General features: G+C 48.5%; 3 protein-coding genes across 3 annotated transcripts; 2 read left to right on the top strand and 1 right to left on the bottom strand.

Annotated features, from left to right (window-relative positions):
• Positions 1 to 595: 595 nt before the first annotated feature.
• ENH_00085290 (hypothetical protein) lies at positions 596 to 1,240 on the top strand (the record flags this gene model as incomplete). The annotated part of the gene is made up of 2 exons (XM_013583575.1): positions 596 to 729; positions 799 to 1,240. 2 exons carry the CDS (start codon positions 596 to 598, stop codon positions 1,238 to 1,240), a joined length of 576 nt encoding a protein of 191 aa, XP_013439029.1.
• Positions 1,241 to 1,297: 57 nt separating this feature from the next.
• Positions 1,298 to 2,309, bottom strand: ENH_00085280 (hypothetical protein, conserved; the record flags this gene model as incomplete). Its single annotated transcript, XM_013583574.1, has 2 exons — positions 1,298 to 1,633; positions 1,941 to 2,309. 2 exons carry the CDS (start codon positions 2,307 to 2,309, stop codon positions 1,298 to 1,300), a joined length of 705 nt encoding a protein of 234 aa, XP_013439028.1.
• Positions 2,310 to 3,265: 956 nt separating this feature from the next.
• On the top strand, positions 3,266 to 5,297 carry ENH_00085270 (hypothetical protein, conserved; the record flags this gene model as incomplete). The annotated part of the gene is made up of 6 exons (XM_013583573.1): positions 3,266 to 3,663; positions 3,794 to 3,868; positions 3,911 to 4,088; positions 4,295 to 4,366; positions 4,550 to 4,706; positions 5,155 to 5,297. The coding sequence occupies 6 exons, from the start codon at positions 3,266 to 3,268 to the stop codon at positions 5,295 to 5,297; spliced, it is 1,023 nt and encodes a 340-aa protein (XP_013439027.1).
• Between the last annotated feature and the right edge of the window lie 8,070 nt (positions 5,298 to 13,367).

The raw sequence follows: 13,367 nt of genomic DNA, 5'->3' as shown, positions 1-13,367 counted from the left end.
GCAGCAGCAGCAGCAGCAGCAGCAGCAGCAGCAGCAGCAGCAGCAGCAGCAGCAGCAGCAGCAGCAGCAGCAGCAGCAGCAGCTCACGAGTCTGGGTTTGTGGCTGTAGAGGAGTTTCAAAGAAAGCACAAAAGCTTTTAAAAATTTAAAAAAAGAAAATAAAAAAAATTCTCCAACTTCGCGGCAACGCGGAATTGTGGCGAAGTCCAAGTGGACATTCTGGAGGCAATTAAATGCAAATTAAATCAAATAAATTAATTAATTAATTAATTAATTAATTAATTTAATTAATTTAATTAATTAATTAATTAATTAATTAATTAATTTATTTATTTATTTATTTATTTATTTCATTTAATTGGATTTAATTGATTTAATTAAAGGGGCGTTTGAGTGCAGCAAAACGCAATTTGCTGCTCAGCAGCAAAATCGAAACAAAGAAATTAATTTAATTTCAAAATATAAATTTTATTTAATTCTGAATTTAATTTAATTCCACTTTAAATGACTTTAATTGCACTTCAATTAAATCATTTAAATCCAATTGTACTTTTAATTCAAGTTTAAACCATTTAATTCTAATTCTGGCAGCAAGATGCACCCAGCAGCAGCAGCAGCAGCAGCAGCAGCAAGAGCAGCAGCAGCAGCAGAAGCAGCAGGAGCGCGAATAGGAGCACAGCGGCAGCAGCAGCAGCAGCAGCAACGACAACAGCAGCAGCAGCAGGCAGTGTTTAGGGTTTAGGGTTTAGGGTTTAGGGTTTAGGGTTTAGGGACCTTGTTGCTGCTGCGTTTCTGCAGCAACTCGAGGGTTTCTGCTTTGCTGCTGCTGTCTCCTTCAGCAGCAACAAACAAGCAGCGAAACCGCTGCAGGTCAACAGCAGCAAGCAGCCGCAGCAGCTCTGTAGTGTGGCCCCCTGCAGCAGCAGCAGCAGCAGCAGCAGCAGAAGTAGCAGGAAGAACAGCAGCAGCAGAGGCAGCAGCAGGAAGAACAGCAGCAGCAGCAGTAGCAGCAGCAGCAGCAGGAGCAGGAAGAACGGCACCAGCAGCAGTAGCGGGAAGAACAGCAGCAGCAGCAGCAGCAAAAAGGATAGCAGCAGCACCAGCAGCAGTAGCGGGAAGAACAGCAGCAGCAGCAGCAGCAGCAGAAAGGATAGCAGCAGCACCAGCAGCAGTAGCAGGAAGAACAGCAGCAGCAGCAGTAGCAGCAGCAGCAGCAGCAGCAGAAACTTTTCGAAGTTAAAACTCCTTAACTGCTGCTGCTTCTGCTGCTCACCGGAGCCCAGCACCACCAGAGTCTTCACAACTTTCCTGCTGCTGCTGCTGCTGCTGCTGCTGCTGCCTTTGAAGCCGAAGCCACTACTGTCCCCTGCGTTTGCTGCTGCTGCTGTCTCTGCTGCTGCTGCTGCAGTCTCTGCTGCTGCTGCAGTCTCTGCTGCTGCTGCAGTCTCTGCTGCTGCTGCAGTCTCTGCTGCTGCTGCTGCTGATTGTGTTTCTGCCTCAGTTCTTGCTGCTGCTGCTGATTCTGCTGCTGCTGACTGTGCTGCTGCTCCCGTGTCTGCTGCTGCTCCTGATTCTGCTGCTGCTCCTGATTTTGCTGTTCCAGCCGCTGCAGCTGCTGGCTCTGCTGCTGCTGCTGCGGGCAGCAGCCGAATAGTCCGCGCTGCTGCTGCTGCTGCTGCTGCTGCTGCTGCTGGCTTCTCCTGTGTGTCTGCTAGCGCTTCGGCTTCTGCTGCAGCAGAGGCAAAGAAACGGGGTGTACGTACACCTCAACTGTGGGACGCGGCCGCCTGCTGCGGCCTGCAGCAGCAGCAGCAGCAGCAGCAGCAGCAGCGGCAGCAGCAGCAGCAGCAGCAGCAGCAGGAGTTGAAATGAATAAACGAAGAGACTCACCAGCTGCCCGCGAAGCTCCCCAAGGCCTGAGGTGTACGTACAGCTCAAACAGCCGCGGCCAAAATATCCGCCGAGAAGTCCACTGGAGAATTCGGAGAGTAAAAGAGAAGAGCAGCAGCTGCTTCAAGTTCAGCAGCAGCCTGCTGAGCAGCAGCAGCAGCGTCGGCTGCTGCTGCTGCTGCTGCTGCTGCTGCTGCGTCCGCAGGGCCCGGGGCCGCGCCGTAGAGCAGCGGGGTGGGGGTCTGCTGCAGCTGCAGCAGCTGCTGCACTGCAGCAGCAGCAGCAGCAGCAGCAAAGGAAAAGCTGCAGAGCTCCACCAAAGAAGGCTCTGGGGCTGTCAGCAGCTGCAGCTTCAGCAGCCGAAAAAGAGGCCACAGCGGAGAAGACGGCCAGGGCGCCACGACGAACTCCGCGCTCATCGCCATCTCCGCCAAACCCTAAACCCTAAACCCTAAACCCTAAACCCTAAACCCTAAACCCTAGCGCTGCGCCGCCGCTGCATAGTGGTTAGCGGAGGGCCTCCTGGGGGCCCCCGGCCTCCGAAGCAGAACTGCAGGGGGCTGGGAAAGCGGCGACTTCAAAGTTGAACGAAGTTGAAAAAGACGCAAAGACCGAAGCGGCCGCCCCGAGTTCGCCTCTGCTTGCGTTATAATGAATTAATAATTAAAAAGGGACTTAAGAGCTGCATTTGGAGCTGCGGATCGTCAGTTTCCCTCGGAGAAGATCGCGAGTGGCGCAGCTTTCCGTGTCTTGTTGCGCGGGGTCCGGAGAGCCTCCCGGGCTTTCTGGCGGGGCGAAGGCGGCGAAAAAAGGAAAATTGACAAAAAAAGGAAATTAAATTGCAAATAAAGTTGAAATTTCCTCTTTGAACGGCGGCCAAGTGGAGAATCGCGCAGCTTTCCAGCTGCTGCTGAGTGCACATGCAGTTCAGCAGTGCGTGGCTGCGCGACCGCGGAAAGAGCTCGAAAAGGATCTTTTCAACTCGGTGGAACTTATTTGCAATAATTCATTTCGTCGACTTCAAACGAACTTCGCGCAAAAAAACAAATTCTGAAGTTGGCTGTGCGCAGTCGCGGCGAGTTTCTGAACGAGCTGCCTATACACCGCAGCGCCGCCGCCCGCCGCGCCGCGGATTTCGCAACTTGGCGGCGCATTTTTGTGACTTTTCTTCTTTTTTTTTGAATTGTCTGAATTGAAAAGTGTTTTTGAAGACACGGGAGCAGCGGAGGCCTCTGCGGCGGGAGTTTGGCGCCGGTTTCCCTCAGGTTTCCGGAGTTGCTGCCGGACCGCCGTCGCTGCGCTGCGTGTGCAGCGACTTCGCGCAGCAACTCCGCGCCAGTTCTTTCCTTGCTTTTCGCACTTTGTCATTTCCGCAATGTTCTTCTCCTCCGCGAGGAAGCCCCCCGCGGAAGGCTCCCCGAAGCGGGACGCCGCAGCCGCCTCTGCAGCAGCAGCAGCAGCAGCAGCAGCAGCAGCAGGGGGGGGCGCGGGCCCGTGCGTCGTGGGCATTCTGCTCTTCAACCCCACGCTGCAGCCGGAGCCCGCCGCGCCCGCGGCCGCGGCCGAAGACCCTGCAGCAGCAGCAGCAGCAGCAGCAGCAGCAGCAGCAGCAGCAGCAGCAGCAGCAGAGTCGGGAGAAGAGGAAGAAGAGGGCCTTTCGCGCGAAGAAAAAGAACAAGAAGCAAAAGTGGTCTTCAGCTTTCCCAGAGACAGAGAGCCGGAGGAGCGGCGCAGCCAGGCGGGGCTGCTGGAGGGGCTTTTGCTGTTCACCAAGTGGGGGCTTTTGCTGCAGCAAAAGAGTCTTTTTTCGAAATAAATATAAATTAAACTTTAATTCCACTTTTGCTGTTTGCTGCTGCTTCTTGTCCGCAAAAAACTAATCCTTTTCGGCCTTGCAAGGCAGCAAAAGCTTTCTTTCACGTGAAATGCTGCAGCAAGCAGCAGCAGCAGCAAGCAGCCAGCAGCAGCAGCAGCAGCAGTGCAGCTAGCAGCAGCAGCAGTGCAGCAGCAGCAGCAGCAGTGCAGCAGCAGCAGAAAGGCTTGGTTTGTGCGGCAGATTTGCTGCAAGGTCTGAGGTGTACGTACACCGCAATGTGCGCAGACCCTTCACTCCGGGGGGCCAGCCTTTGAAGTCCATTTGCACGGAAAAATATATAATTGTGATTGAAGAAGTGGAGTTGAATTACTGGCTGGCGATGGTGAGCTTCTGGGGTGTACGTACACCTGAAAACGGGCCGCGGGGTGTACGTGCAGCTGCGGGGCGTCTCGGGGTGTACGTACACCTGGGAGCAGCTGAAGCCGCGTTTTGAAACTGAAAAGATGAAACAGAATAAGTAAAAGATGAAAAGAAATAATAAAAGATTAAAAAGAAATTATTAAACTTTCTTTTCTTTCTTTGCTGCAGTCCTTTTCAGTTCCTCTTTTGGAAAGTTTGAAAAGCGTCGAAGAAGACACTCGGGAGGAAATCCTTTTAGGTGTACGTACACCCCAGAGTGTCTGCCCAGGTTTTGCAAATTCGGCGAATTTTCGGAATTTTGGATTTTTTTTCGCGTTTTTTCGCTTTTTGTTTGAATTTAATTTTTATTTTGTTTAATTGTTCTTTTATTTTCCCTTTTTGTCCAACTTGGAAATAATTTCCTCCGGATTCCCTGCCGTTCAGGTTCTGCGGAACTTCGCCGCAGTCTTCCGGCTGCTGCACGGCCGCTTCGACTTGTTCTTGAAAAACCAAAAAAGAGATGAACTCAGAGAAGTCCTAAATGACTTTTCTGCAGCTTTTGTCGAAACAATTGACCCCAAAAAGCTTTCCCTTTTCCACGGTGCGTTTTTTGCGGTGTACGTACACCCCGCGGGGTGTACGTACACCCCGCGGGGTGTACGTACACCCCGCGGCCTTCTTGTTTGTGTCGTTATTTTTGAATCAAAAAGGTCTTTTCTTTCTTTTTCAATTGTCACAAAGAGCTCGACTTGCATGCGTTTATAAATGCAATATTTAAATGTTTTTTTTCTTTTTTGTTTTTGCACTTGTCCATTATAAGTGCTGTTTTGCGAAAAGTTAATTAAATGCCTTTTCCAAAGCCTTTCGTATTTCCACTTTTTTAATTTTTTTCTTTTTGTCTTTTTCTCGATTTGCTGTTCCATTATTTCTCATTTACGGACGCATTCCTTTTCCCCTTTCCTCGACCCACCACTCGCCCTTTGCTGCTGCTGCTGCTGCTGCTGCTGCTGCTGCTGCTGCTGCTGCTGCTGCTGCTGCTGCTGCTGCAGCAACAGCAGGAGTCCACTACGCCCCCGCGGACCGCCTGGCTTACCTTTCAGTTCCTTCTTTGATTTCTCTTTTGCAAAATAAATTTCCTTCAATTTTGCATGCAGCTTTGGTCATTAACGGCTGTCTTCTTTACCAGTCGTGAGCTTTTAAATGAATTAAATAAATAATTAAATAAATTAAATGAAATAAATTAAATGGATTAAATAAATTAAATGAATTAAATAAATTAGATAAATTAAATGAATTAAATACATTAAATAAAATAAATTAAATGGATTAAATAAAGTAAATATATTAAATGAATTAAATGAATTAAATGAATTAAATAATTTAAATAAATTCAATAAATTGTCAAAAGTTTTTTGGGCTGCTGGGCTGGGGTGTACGTACACCGCGCAGCCTGGGGTGTACGCACACCAGCAGCAGCAGCAGCCGCTGCATGCATGCGCTCGCGTTCCATTTTAAATCTTTTCCTTTTATTTTCGCATTTTATTGTATTTTATTGTGTTTTATTTTATTTTATTTTATTTTGTTTTGTTTTTATGTTTTTAGTAAAAGTTGCATGCAGAAGCAGACAATTAGAAGCAAAAGAATCAAAAGGAAATTCAAATGAGTGCATTTTTGCGAATTTTATTTATTTAAAAGCCAAAAAGCATTTGTTTAAAATACTTTTAAATTAAATTTATTTTTTAAATTTCCTTTCTTGTCTTTGCTGCTGCAGCTTCCCGGCCCCCCTGGTGCCGGCTGCTGCTGCTGCTGCTGCTGCTGCTGCTGCTGGGGGCGCTGCTGCTGCTGGCGCTGCTGCTGCTGCTGCTGGCTGCTGCCTCTGCCCCGCAGGCCTCGAGTCTGCTGCTGACCCTTTTGTGGTTTTGTATAATCTCTTATTTGCTGCTGAAGGTGCAGCAGCAGTCAGCAGCAGCAAACTCACCAAAGCCCCTTACGGCAGGGCCCCCACAGCAGCAGCAAAGGCACGCCAGCAGCAGCTTCCCGCTTTCCCTTTCCTTTGCCGCAGCAGCAGCAGCAGCTGCTGCTGCTGCTGCTGCTGCTGCTTCTACTGCAGCAGTAGCAGCTGCTGCTGCTGCTGCTGCTTCTGCTGCTTCTACTGGAGCAGCAGCAGCAGCTGCTGCTGCTGCTGCTTCTACTGCAGCAGCAGCAGCTGCTGCTGCTGGTTTCTTTATCTTTTGTCTTTGTTCTTTTTTTGTTTTCCTTTTTCTCACCTTTTGGCAATTTGCTTTTTTTCTTTTCTTTGCAAAATGCACAAGTGTTTATTTCGAATTTATTCCCATTATTATTATTTTCATTTTTGCATTTATTTTTGTGTTAATGTTTTATTAAATTAATTAAATTGAATTAATTAAATTAATTAAATTAAATAATTTAATTCAATTTAATTTAATTTAATTTAATTTAATTTCTTTTATTTGTTTTATTTGCTGCTGCAGCCTGGGGGCGGAAGTTCTTCTTTTGGCCGGGCCATTTCTGCGAGCCAATCCACTGGCTTTCTTTTTGGGCCTTTGGGGCAAGTTTAAAAACAATTAATTTAATTTAATTTAATTTAATTTAATTCAATTTAATTCATTTTAATTCAATTTAATTCATTTTAATTAAATTTAATTCATTTTAATTCACTTCAATTCACTTTAATTCCATCTAATTCGGTAGAATCAGTACAATTCAGTGTAATTCAACACCAGCAGCAGCAGCAGAATCACAGCAGCAGCAGCAGCAGCAGCAGCAGCAGCAGCAGCAGCAGCAGCAGCAGCAGCAGCAGCAGCAGCAGAAGCAGCAGCAGCAGCAGCAGCAGCAGCAGCAGCAGCAGCAGCAGCAGCAGCAGCAGCAGCAGCAGCAGCAGAGTTGCTGTGTGCGTTTGAACTTTGCAGAGAATTTGCTTTTCTCCCTTTGCTGCATCTCCCCGACGACTCCAAGGGGGCCCTCTTGGCCCTCACTTACGAGCAGCTGCTGCTGCTGCTGCTGCTCGACGAAAAAGACCCAAAAACCTCCGACGTTGCTGTCAGTTCAACTCCAATCAAACCCAACTCGGGGGCCCCCAGGGGGGCCCCTAGGGGATCCAAGGGGCCCCCGGGGGCCCCCCGGGGGCCCCGGGGGCCCCCCAGGGTACCTCGTGGTGCCCCAGGGGCCCCCTGGGGGCCCTCAGTGTTGGGGAGGGTGTTAGTTTGGAACTGGAGGCCGTTGGGGGCGAGGGCCAAACCCTAAACCCTAAACCCTAAACCCTAGTTTGTGGTTTGCGTGCGCAGGAGCTGCAGGCGCTTCGCGCTGCAGCAGTGGAGGGCCCCTGCGGGTTGCGGGCCTTAAATGGAATTCTTTCGGCGGAGTTTCGAAAGACAATGCGCCAAGAAGACTCCTACAGATTCGTCTACTTCAACAAGGCCAACAAGGCCATTCGCATGTCCTGCTGCTGCTGCTGCTGCTGCTGCTGCTGCTGCTGCAATGCTGCTGCAATGCTGCTGCTGCTGCAATGCTGCTGCTGCTGCTGCAATGCTGCTGCTGCAATAATGCTGCTGCTGCTGCTGCAATGCTGCTGCTGCTGCTGGTTTGAATTTGAAAAGGAAGGGTTGGAGCAGGCTGGGGTGTGGGGTGTGGGGTGTACGTACACCGCAGCTCGAACCGGCCCTGCGTGAGCAGCAGCAGCTCTTGTGCTTATTTGAAGAACTTTTGCTTCTCCGAACAAGAAGTGCAGCGCGTGGGCCACATGCACTGCAAGTTTCTTGCTGCTGCAGAGCCCCAGCTCTGCCCCAACAGCAGCAGCAGCAGCAGCAGCAGCAGCAGCAGCAGCGGTCCTTGCAGCCCGAGCAGCAGCAGCAGCAGCAGCAGCAGCAGCAGCGCTTCGTCTGCTGCGGCCGAGGGCGCTGAGGAGGACCAGGGCAGCAGCCCTGCCGCCGCCGCCGCAGCAGCAGCAGCAGCAGCAGCAGCAGCAGCAGCAGCAGCAGGAAGCAGCAGCGCGGGAGTGGCGGCCTCCGTGAGGGCCTTAGCAGCAAAAGAGGCGCAGCAGGGGTGGCTGCTGAGCAGCAAAATGGGCGAAAGGGAATTTTATTTGTCTTTAGATGACCCCAAAACGACTTTTACGAAAGCCAGAGAAGACGCAGACAGATTTGCTGCTATGCACTTCTCCAACATTTTCATTTGACCCCCTTTGTCTGCTGCTGCTGCTGCTGCTGCTGCTGCTGCTGCTGCTGCTGCTGCTGCTGCTGCTGCTGCTGCTGCAGCTGCGGCGGCGGCGGCGGCGGCGGCAGCTGCTGTTTTTGCTGCGCCGGCAGCAGCGGCAACCGCTGCTGCTTTTGCTGCTGCAGCAGCGGCAGCACTGCCTGCTGCTTTTGCTGTAGCAGCAGCAGCAACAGCAGCAGCAGCAGCAGCTGCTGCTGCAGCTGCTGCTGCAGTGGCGGCAGCAGCAGCAGCAGTTGTCTTCTCCGCAGAAATAAATAATTAAGTGCATTTCATTTGTTGAAAATGAAATAAATTATTTAATTAAATTCATTTCATTTTTTTCAAAATGAAATGAATTAATTAATTAATTATTCTTCGCTTGTTATTCAAGTTGTTAACATTTTTTGTGCTTTTCTTTTCTCTAATCCTTTTGTCTTTATTTATTTTGAACTTTTGTTTTTTAATTCTTTTATTACTTCTTCTTTTCTTCAAAACTTTTGTCTTTTATTTATTTAAATTTATTTTTTTTATTTTCAAAAACTGCTTTCTGGGGCCAGAGTTGAGGTGTACGTACACCTGAGCAGCGCAGCAGCCGGCCGCAGCGGCGGCGCCGTCTTTTCATTTTAATTCTTTTTTGGAAATTGAATTTTAATTTAAAATAAAATTCATTTTTAATTCTGCAATTAAATGAATTTATTGTTTGTTTTGACTGCAGGGAAGCAGTCAAACAAATAATAAATTCATTTGATTGCATTTGCTGCTTTGCTGCTGCTGCTGCTGCTGCTGCTGCTGCTGCTTTGTTTTCATTTTGCTGCAGTGGAATTCTTTTTGCTGCTTTGCTGCTGCTGCTTTCTTTTATTGTTTTGTTGCCCTTTGAAAGCGAAATAAAAGGAAAAAAAACAAAAGAAGAAAACCAAAAAGAAGAAACTTAAATTGTTTTTTGCATGCAAAGACTGGAGAAGAAATGCAACAAAAGAATTCAAATAAATGCAAAATAGTTTTGCAACTTTTCCACTTTAAGAGGAGACAAAAGGACTTGAAGAAAAAGACCCAAAGGCAGCAAAAAAGAAAAAGCGAAAAAGAGAAAATAAAAAACTCAAAAAGAGAAACAAATGAGGAAAAGAAAGAAGATAAAGACCAGCAAAAGGGGAAAATAAAAAACAAAAAGAAATAAAAAAGAAATAGAAAAGAAATTAAAAAGAAATAAAGAAGAAATAGAAAAGAAATAAAAAAGAAATTAAAAAGAAACAAAAAGAAATAAATAAAATAAAATAAAAAAATAATAAATAAAATGAATTTCACTCCACCGGCAGCGTCAAAGGCACCGCCACGGGATTGAACTCGAGAACTTTTTCTTCTTTTCTAATTTCGCATCTTCTTCTGTAAGCCCCTCCTTCGCAGTCCATATACTGCAGCAGCAGCAGCAGCAGCAGCAGCAGCAGCAGCAGCAGCAGCAGCAGCAGCAGCAGCAGCGGGGCGTTGGATGAGTAGTTTGTTGGGATAATTGGCAGATAATTGGAAGTTTAGCAGCAGCAAAGTGGCATTAAAAGCCTTTTTCTGCTTCAAAGTTGAATTAAAAAAAGAAAAAAGAAATAACTAACTTTTAAATCCTCCGAAGGCTCCAACTCCCGAAAGTCCCCCGAGGGGCACTGCAGCTGCGCGCATTTGGTGTAGCAGCAGTTGCCGGGCTTGAGCTGTACGTACACCGCAGACGCATGCAATCGCGCGGGCTGCAGCAGGAATTAATTCGTTCTTTCCACTTTTTTTAATTCACCTTTTTCGCCACTTCTTCGGAGCACTCTTTGTTCCGCGAACTCAACAGAGAACACAAAAACCTTCTTTCCCGCTGCGAGCAGTCTGCGCGGGTGTACGTACAGCTCAGCGACACAACTGTTCAACTTTGCTGCTGCTTTTGCTGCTGCTTTGCTGCTGCACTTGCTGCTGCAGTTGCTGCTGCAGTTGCTGCTGCTGTTGGTGACTCAGTTGCAGTTAATTTAATTTAATTTTCATTTAATTGTTTTATTCAACTTTAGGGGAAGGTCAGTTACTGTGGGTTCCCCTGGCTGTCTGCTTGAGTGGTCTGCTGCGCACGACGAAGGAGCGCTGCCAGCCTGCGGGGGAGAAAAGTGTGAAAAAAAGTTTAAAAGCATTTAAATGAATTTAATTTTGCATTTTATTTCAAGTTTTGTTTTATTTCAAACAAAAACGCCGCACTTTCCCCCTGGCCGCTGCATCTCGCCGCCGCGGGCTCGGCCGCGCACGAGGACCAGCACACAGTCGCCGACGTGCTGGACTCGGGCTGTTTGCGCGGAAACAAAGAATAAATAAATTATTTTTGAGAAACAAAAAATAAATAAATTATTTTTTGAAATTAAAATCCGAAAAAGAACTTCTCACCACGAGAGAATCGCAAGTCGGGATGAAGTGCCCGATGTTCGCCAGCGTGTCGATTCTGCTGCCGCGTTCAGTTCTGAAAGTGGAAAGCGACGGAAACGAGGCTTACTTCGCGCGATTTCGAACAATTAAAGCATTTGCGGAAAACAGAAAATGAAAATGCACAATCAAACTCCCAAAGTCCCGAACTTTCATCTTCAATTCATTTCAATTTCCTTTTCACTTCTGCGCTCTCGCCGCAGTTCCATTTCAAGTCGCCTCGGTTCTTGGGGTGTACGTACACCTGAAAAGTCGCGTTTTCGCCAGCCGTCGCCGAAAACAGATTTAAATGCGTTAAAAACTGCAGAAATGTTTTCCAGCCTCACTTGTGCAATTATAATTGAAAATTGGAGTAAATTGACTCTCGAAACTCCGCCACTTGGCTCTTTTTTCTGCTTTTCCAGCAGCTGCAACTTTCGTTCAATTCCATTTCCAGGATCTGGAGGCCAAGGGCGAAGCTGAAGCCTCAATTTGCGTCTTTTGCATTTGTTTGTCTTTTGTTTGCAAGGGAAGGCCCCGCTGCAGCCAACAATGCCATTAAAAGCATTTTCACTAAATTTTCTTTTCTCGTTTTCTGTTTCTGCATTTCCGGAAAAGCCCCGGACAATAGGGCCCTTATTTTGTTGCATTTTCTCTCTATTTTCCCCAGCGCATGCAGGCGAGGGGCCTCAATTAATTTAGATTGGAATTTTGTTTTTAAACTTCGAAGAAAGCTCTGCAGCAAAAGTTCAATTCAAATTCCAATTTGCTGCTGCTCATTCCGTGTCGGCTTCCGCCTCTTCTGGGGCCTCTTCTGGGGGCTGCAAAGGGCCCTTTTCCTGTTGGAAATTAATTTGGAAAAGTCGAATTTGAATTTTGCAAAAAGTTGAAATTCAACTTCGAAAAATTCCCACTTTTAGGGTTTTCTCCACTTCATTTGCGACTTCTTCAGCCTCCTTCAAAGCCTCAGGCTTCTCTGCTTCAATAAATTAATTTAAATTCAAATTAAATTCAAAATTAATTTCATTTAATTCAAATTTAATTCAAATTTAATTTAATTTAATTCAAATTCAATTCAAATTCAATTCAAATTCAAATTCCGAGCTGCGAATTACGCTGGGGAGGCCTTTCCGCGGGCAGTTGCCTGAAGTTGAATTTGAAATGAAGTAAAACGAACTAAAAGAAGTTTCATTTTTTGATTCTTTCGACAATTCTTTGAATTCTTTCAACAATTATTTAATAATTATTTAATAATTATTTAACAATTATTTAATAATTCTTCAATAACTCCTTAATAACTCTTTTAATTGCTGCAAAACTCACAAGTCCTTGACTTCAGCCTCCCCGGAATTGGGCACTGGGGCCTGGGGCCTCGCTGTGCAAAAAGTGGAAAATTCAAATTCAAGTTTCGCCCACTGAAGGAAAAGAAATCTTCTCTGGGGGGCCCCCCTGCAGGGGCTGCGTGAAGTCCTGGGCCTGGCGGGCCCCCCGGAGCTTGCCCGCGGCCCTGGCTGCGGGGGGCCCCCGAAATGGCTTTCTCAGGAAAAGTTGCAAAGTTGAATGGCCCACCTTCGGCCCTCTCCGCAGCTCGCCGGGCCTCCCGCTGCTGCTGCTGCGCAGCAGCAGCACTCAGCGCTCCGTGGCAGCAGCAGCAGCGGCAGTTCGGCTTGATGGGAATTGCGGCGGCGGCGCCGTCCCGCAGGCCCGGACCGGAAACCAGCGGAAACCCGCACAAAATCGCCGCCAACAGCCGCCACTCGCGCATTGTACTTCGATATTTTGCAAATTAAATGCATGCGCCGCAAAAAAAGCCGCAAATTCCTGCGAAGTGCGCCGCTTTCCCGCGGATTCCGTTGCCGGCGCTGTTCGCCATTGCGAGGTGTACGTACACCCCAGCGCCTGCACAGCGCCGAGCCCAGGCCTCTAGCCGGAATTCCCCGCCGCAAAACGCCATTAAAAATGTAAAAAGCAAGAATTATTAATTATATTTTCGGGAGTTTGCGGCTGCTTCAGCGGAGCTGCGGGGCGGCGGCGCTGCGGACTGGTGTGGGCCTGGTGGTCCATGCCACGCGCACACATGCGGCGTTTCCGGCTTTCCCGCGGCGCCTCCATTGAATCGGCCTCCGACTTCGCCAAATTTCCGCATTTGTGAATTATTAAAGGGGCAAGGAGTCGAGGAACTCGGGCAAATAGTCTCAGTCGAGCGCTGGCCGCCGCCTGTGTCCGCGGAGCCCGGCCCGCAGCAGCTGTTCTTGCGGCGTTTGGCCGCAGCTTTCGGGCTTTCCTCCCTCCCTTCTCCCCCCCTAGCAGCAGCAGCAGCAGCAACAGCAGCAGCAGCAGCAGCAGCAGCTCAATCGGGGGCCCTCAGCTCTTCAGTTGCTTCCAAATCTTTCAAAATTCCCCTTCCCGCAGCGCCCCAGCGCCCCAGGGGCTGCAGGGGCCCCTCCCAGCCATGGCCAACTACCCGCAGGGGCCCCCGCCTTGCGCGCCCGATGGCACCTTTTGCCCCTGCGTCCCCACCCGTGGGCCAAACCCTAAACCCTAGCCCCAAACCCTAAACCCTAAACCCTAACCCAAACCCTAGCCCCAAACCCTAAACCCTAGCCCCAAGCCCCGAGCCCCAGAGCCCAAACCCCAC

This window comes from Eimeria necatrix, genomic scaffold (assembly GCF_000499385.1).
Source record: "Eimeria necatrix Houghton genomic scaffold, Enh_scaff986, whole genome shotgun sequence".
Classification (NCBI taxonomy): Eukaryota; Apicomplexa; class Conoidasida; order Eucoccidiorida; family Eimeriidae; genus Eimeria; species Eimeria necatrix.
Note: the sequence above shows the minus strand (reverse complement) of the source record. Positions and strands in the feature narration are given on the sequence as shown.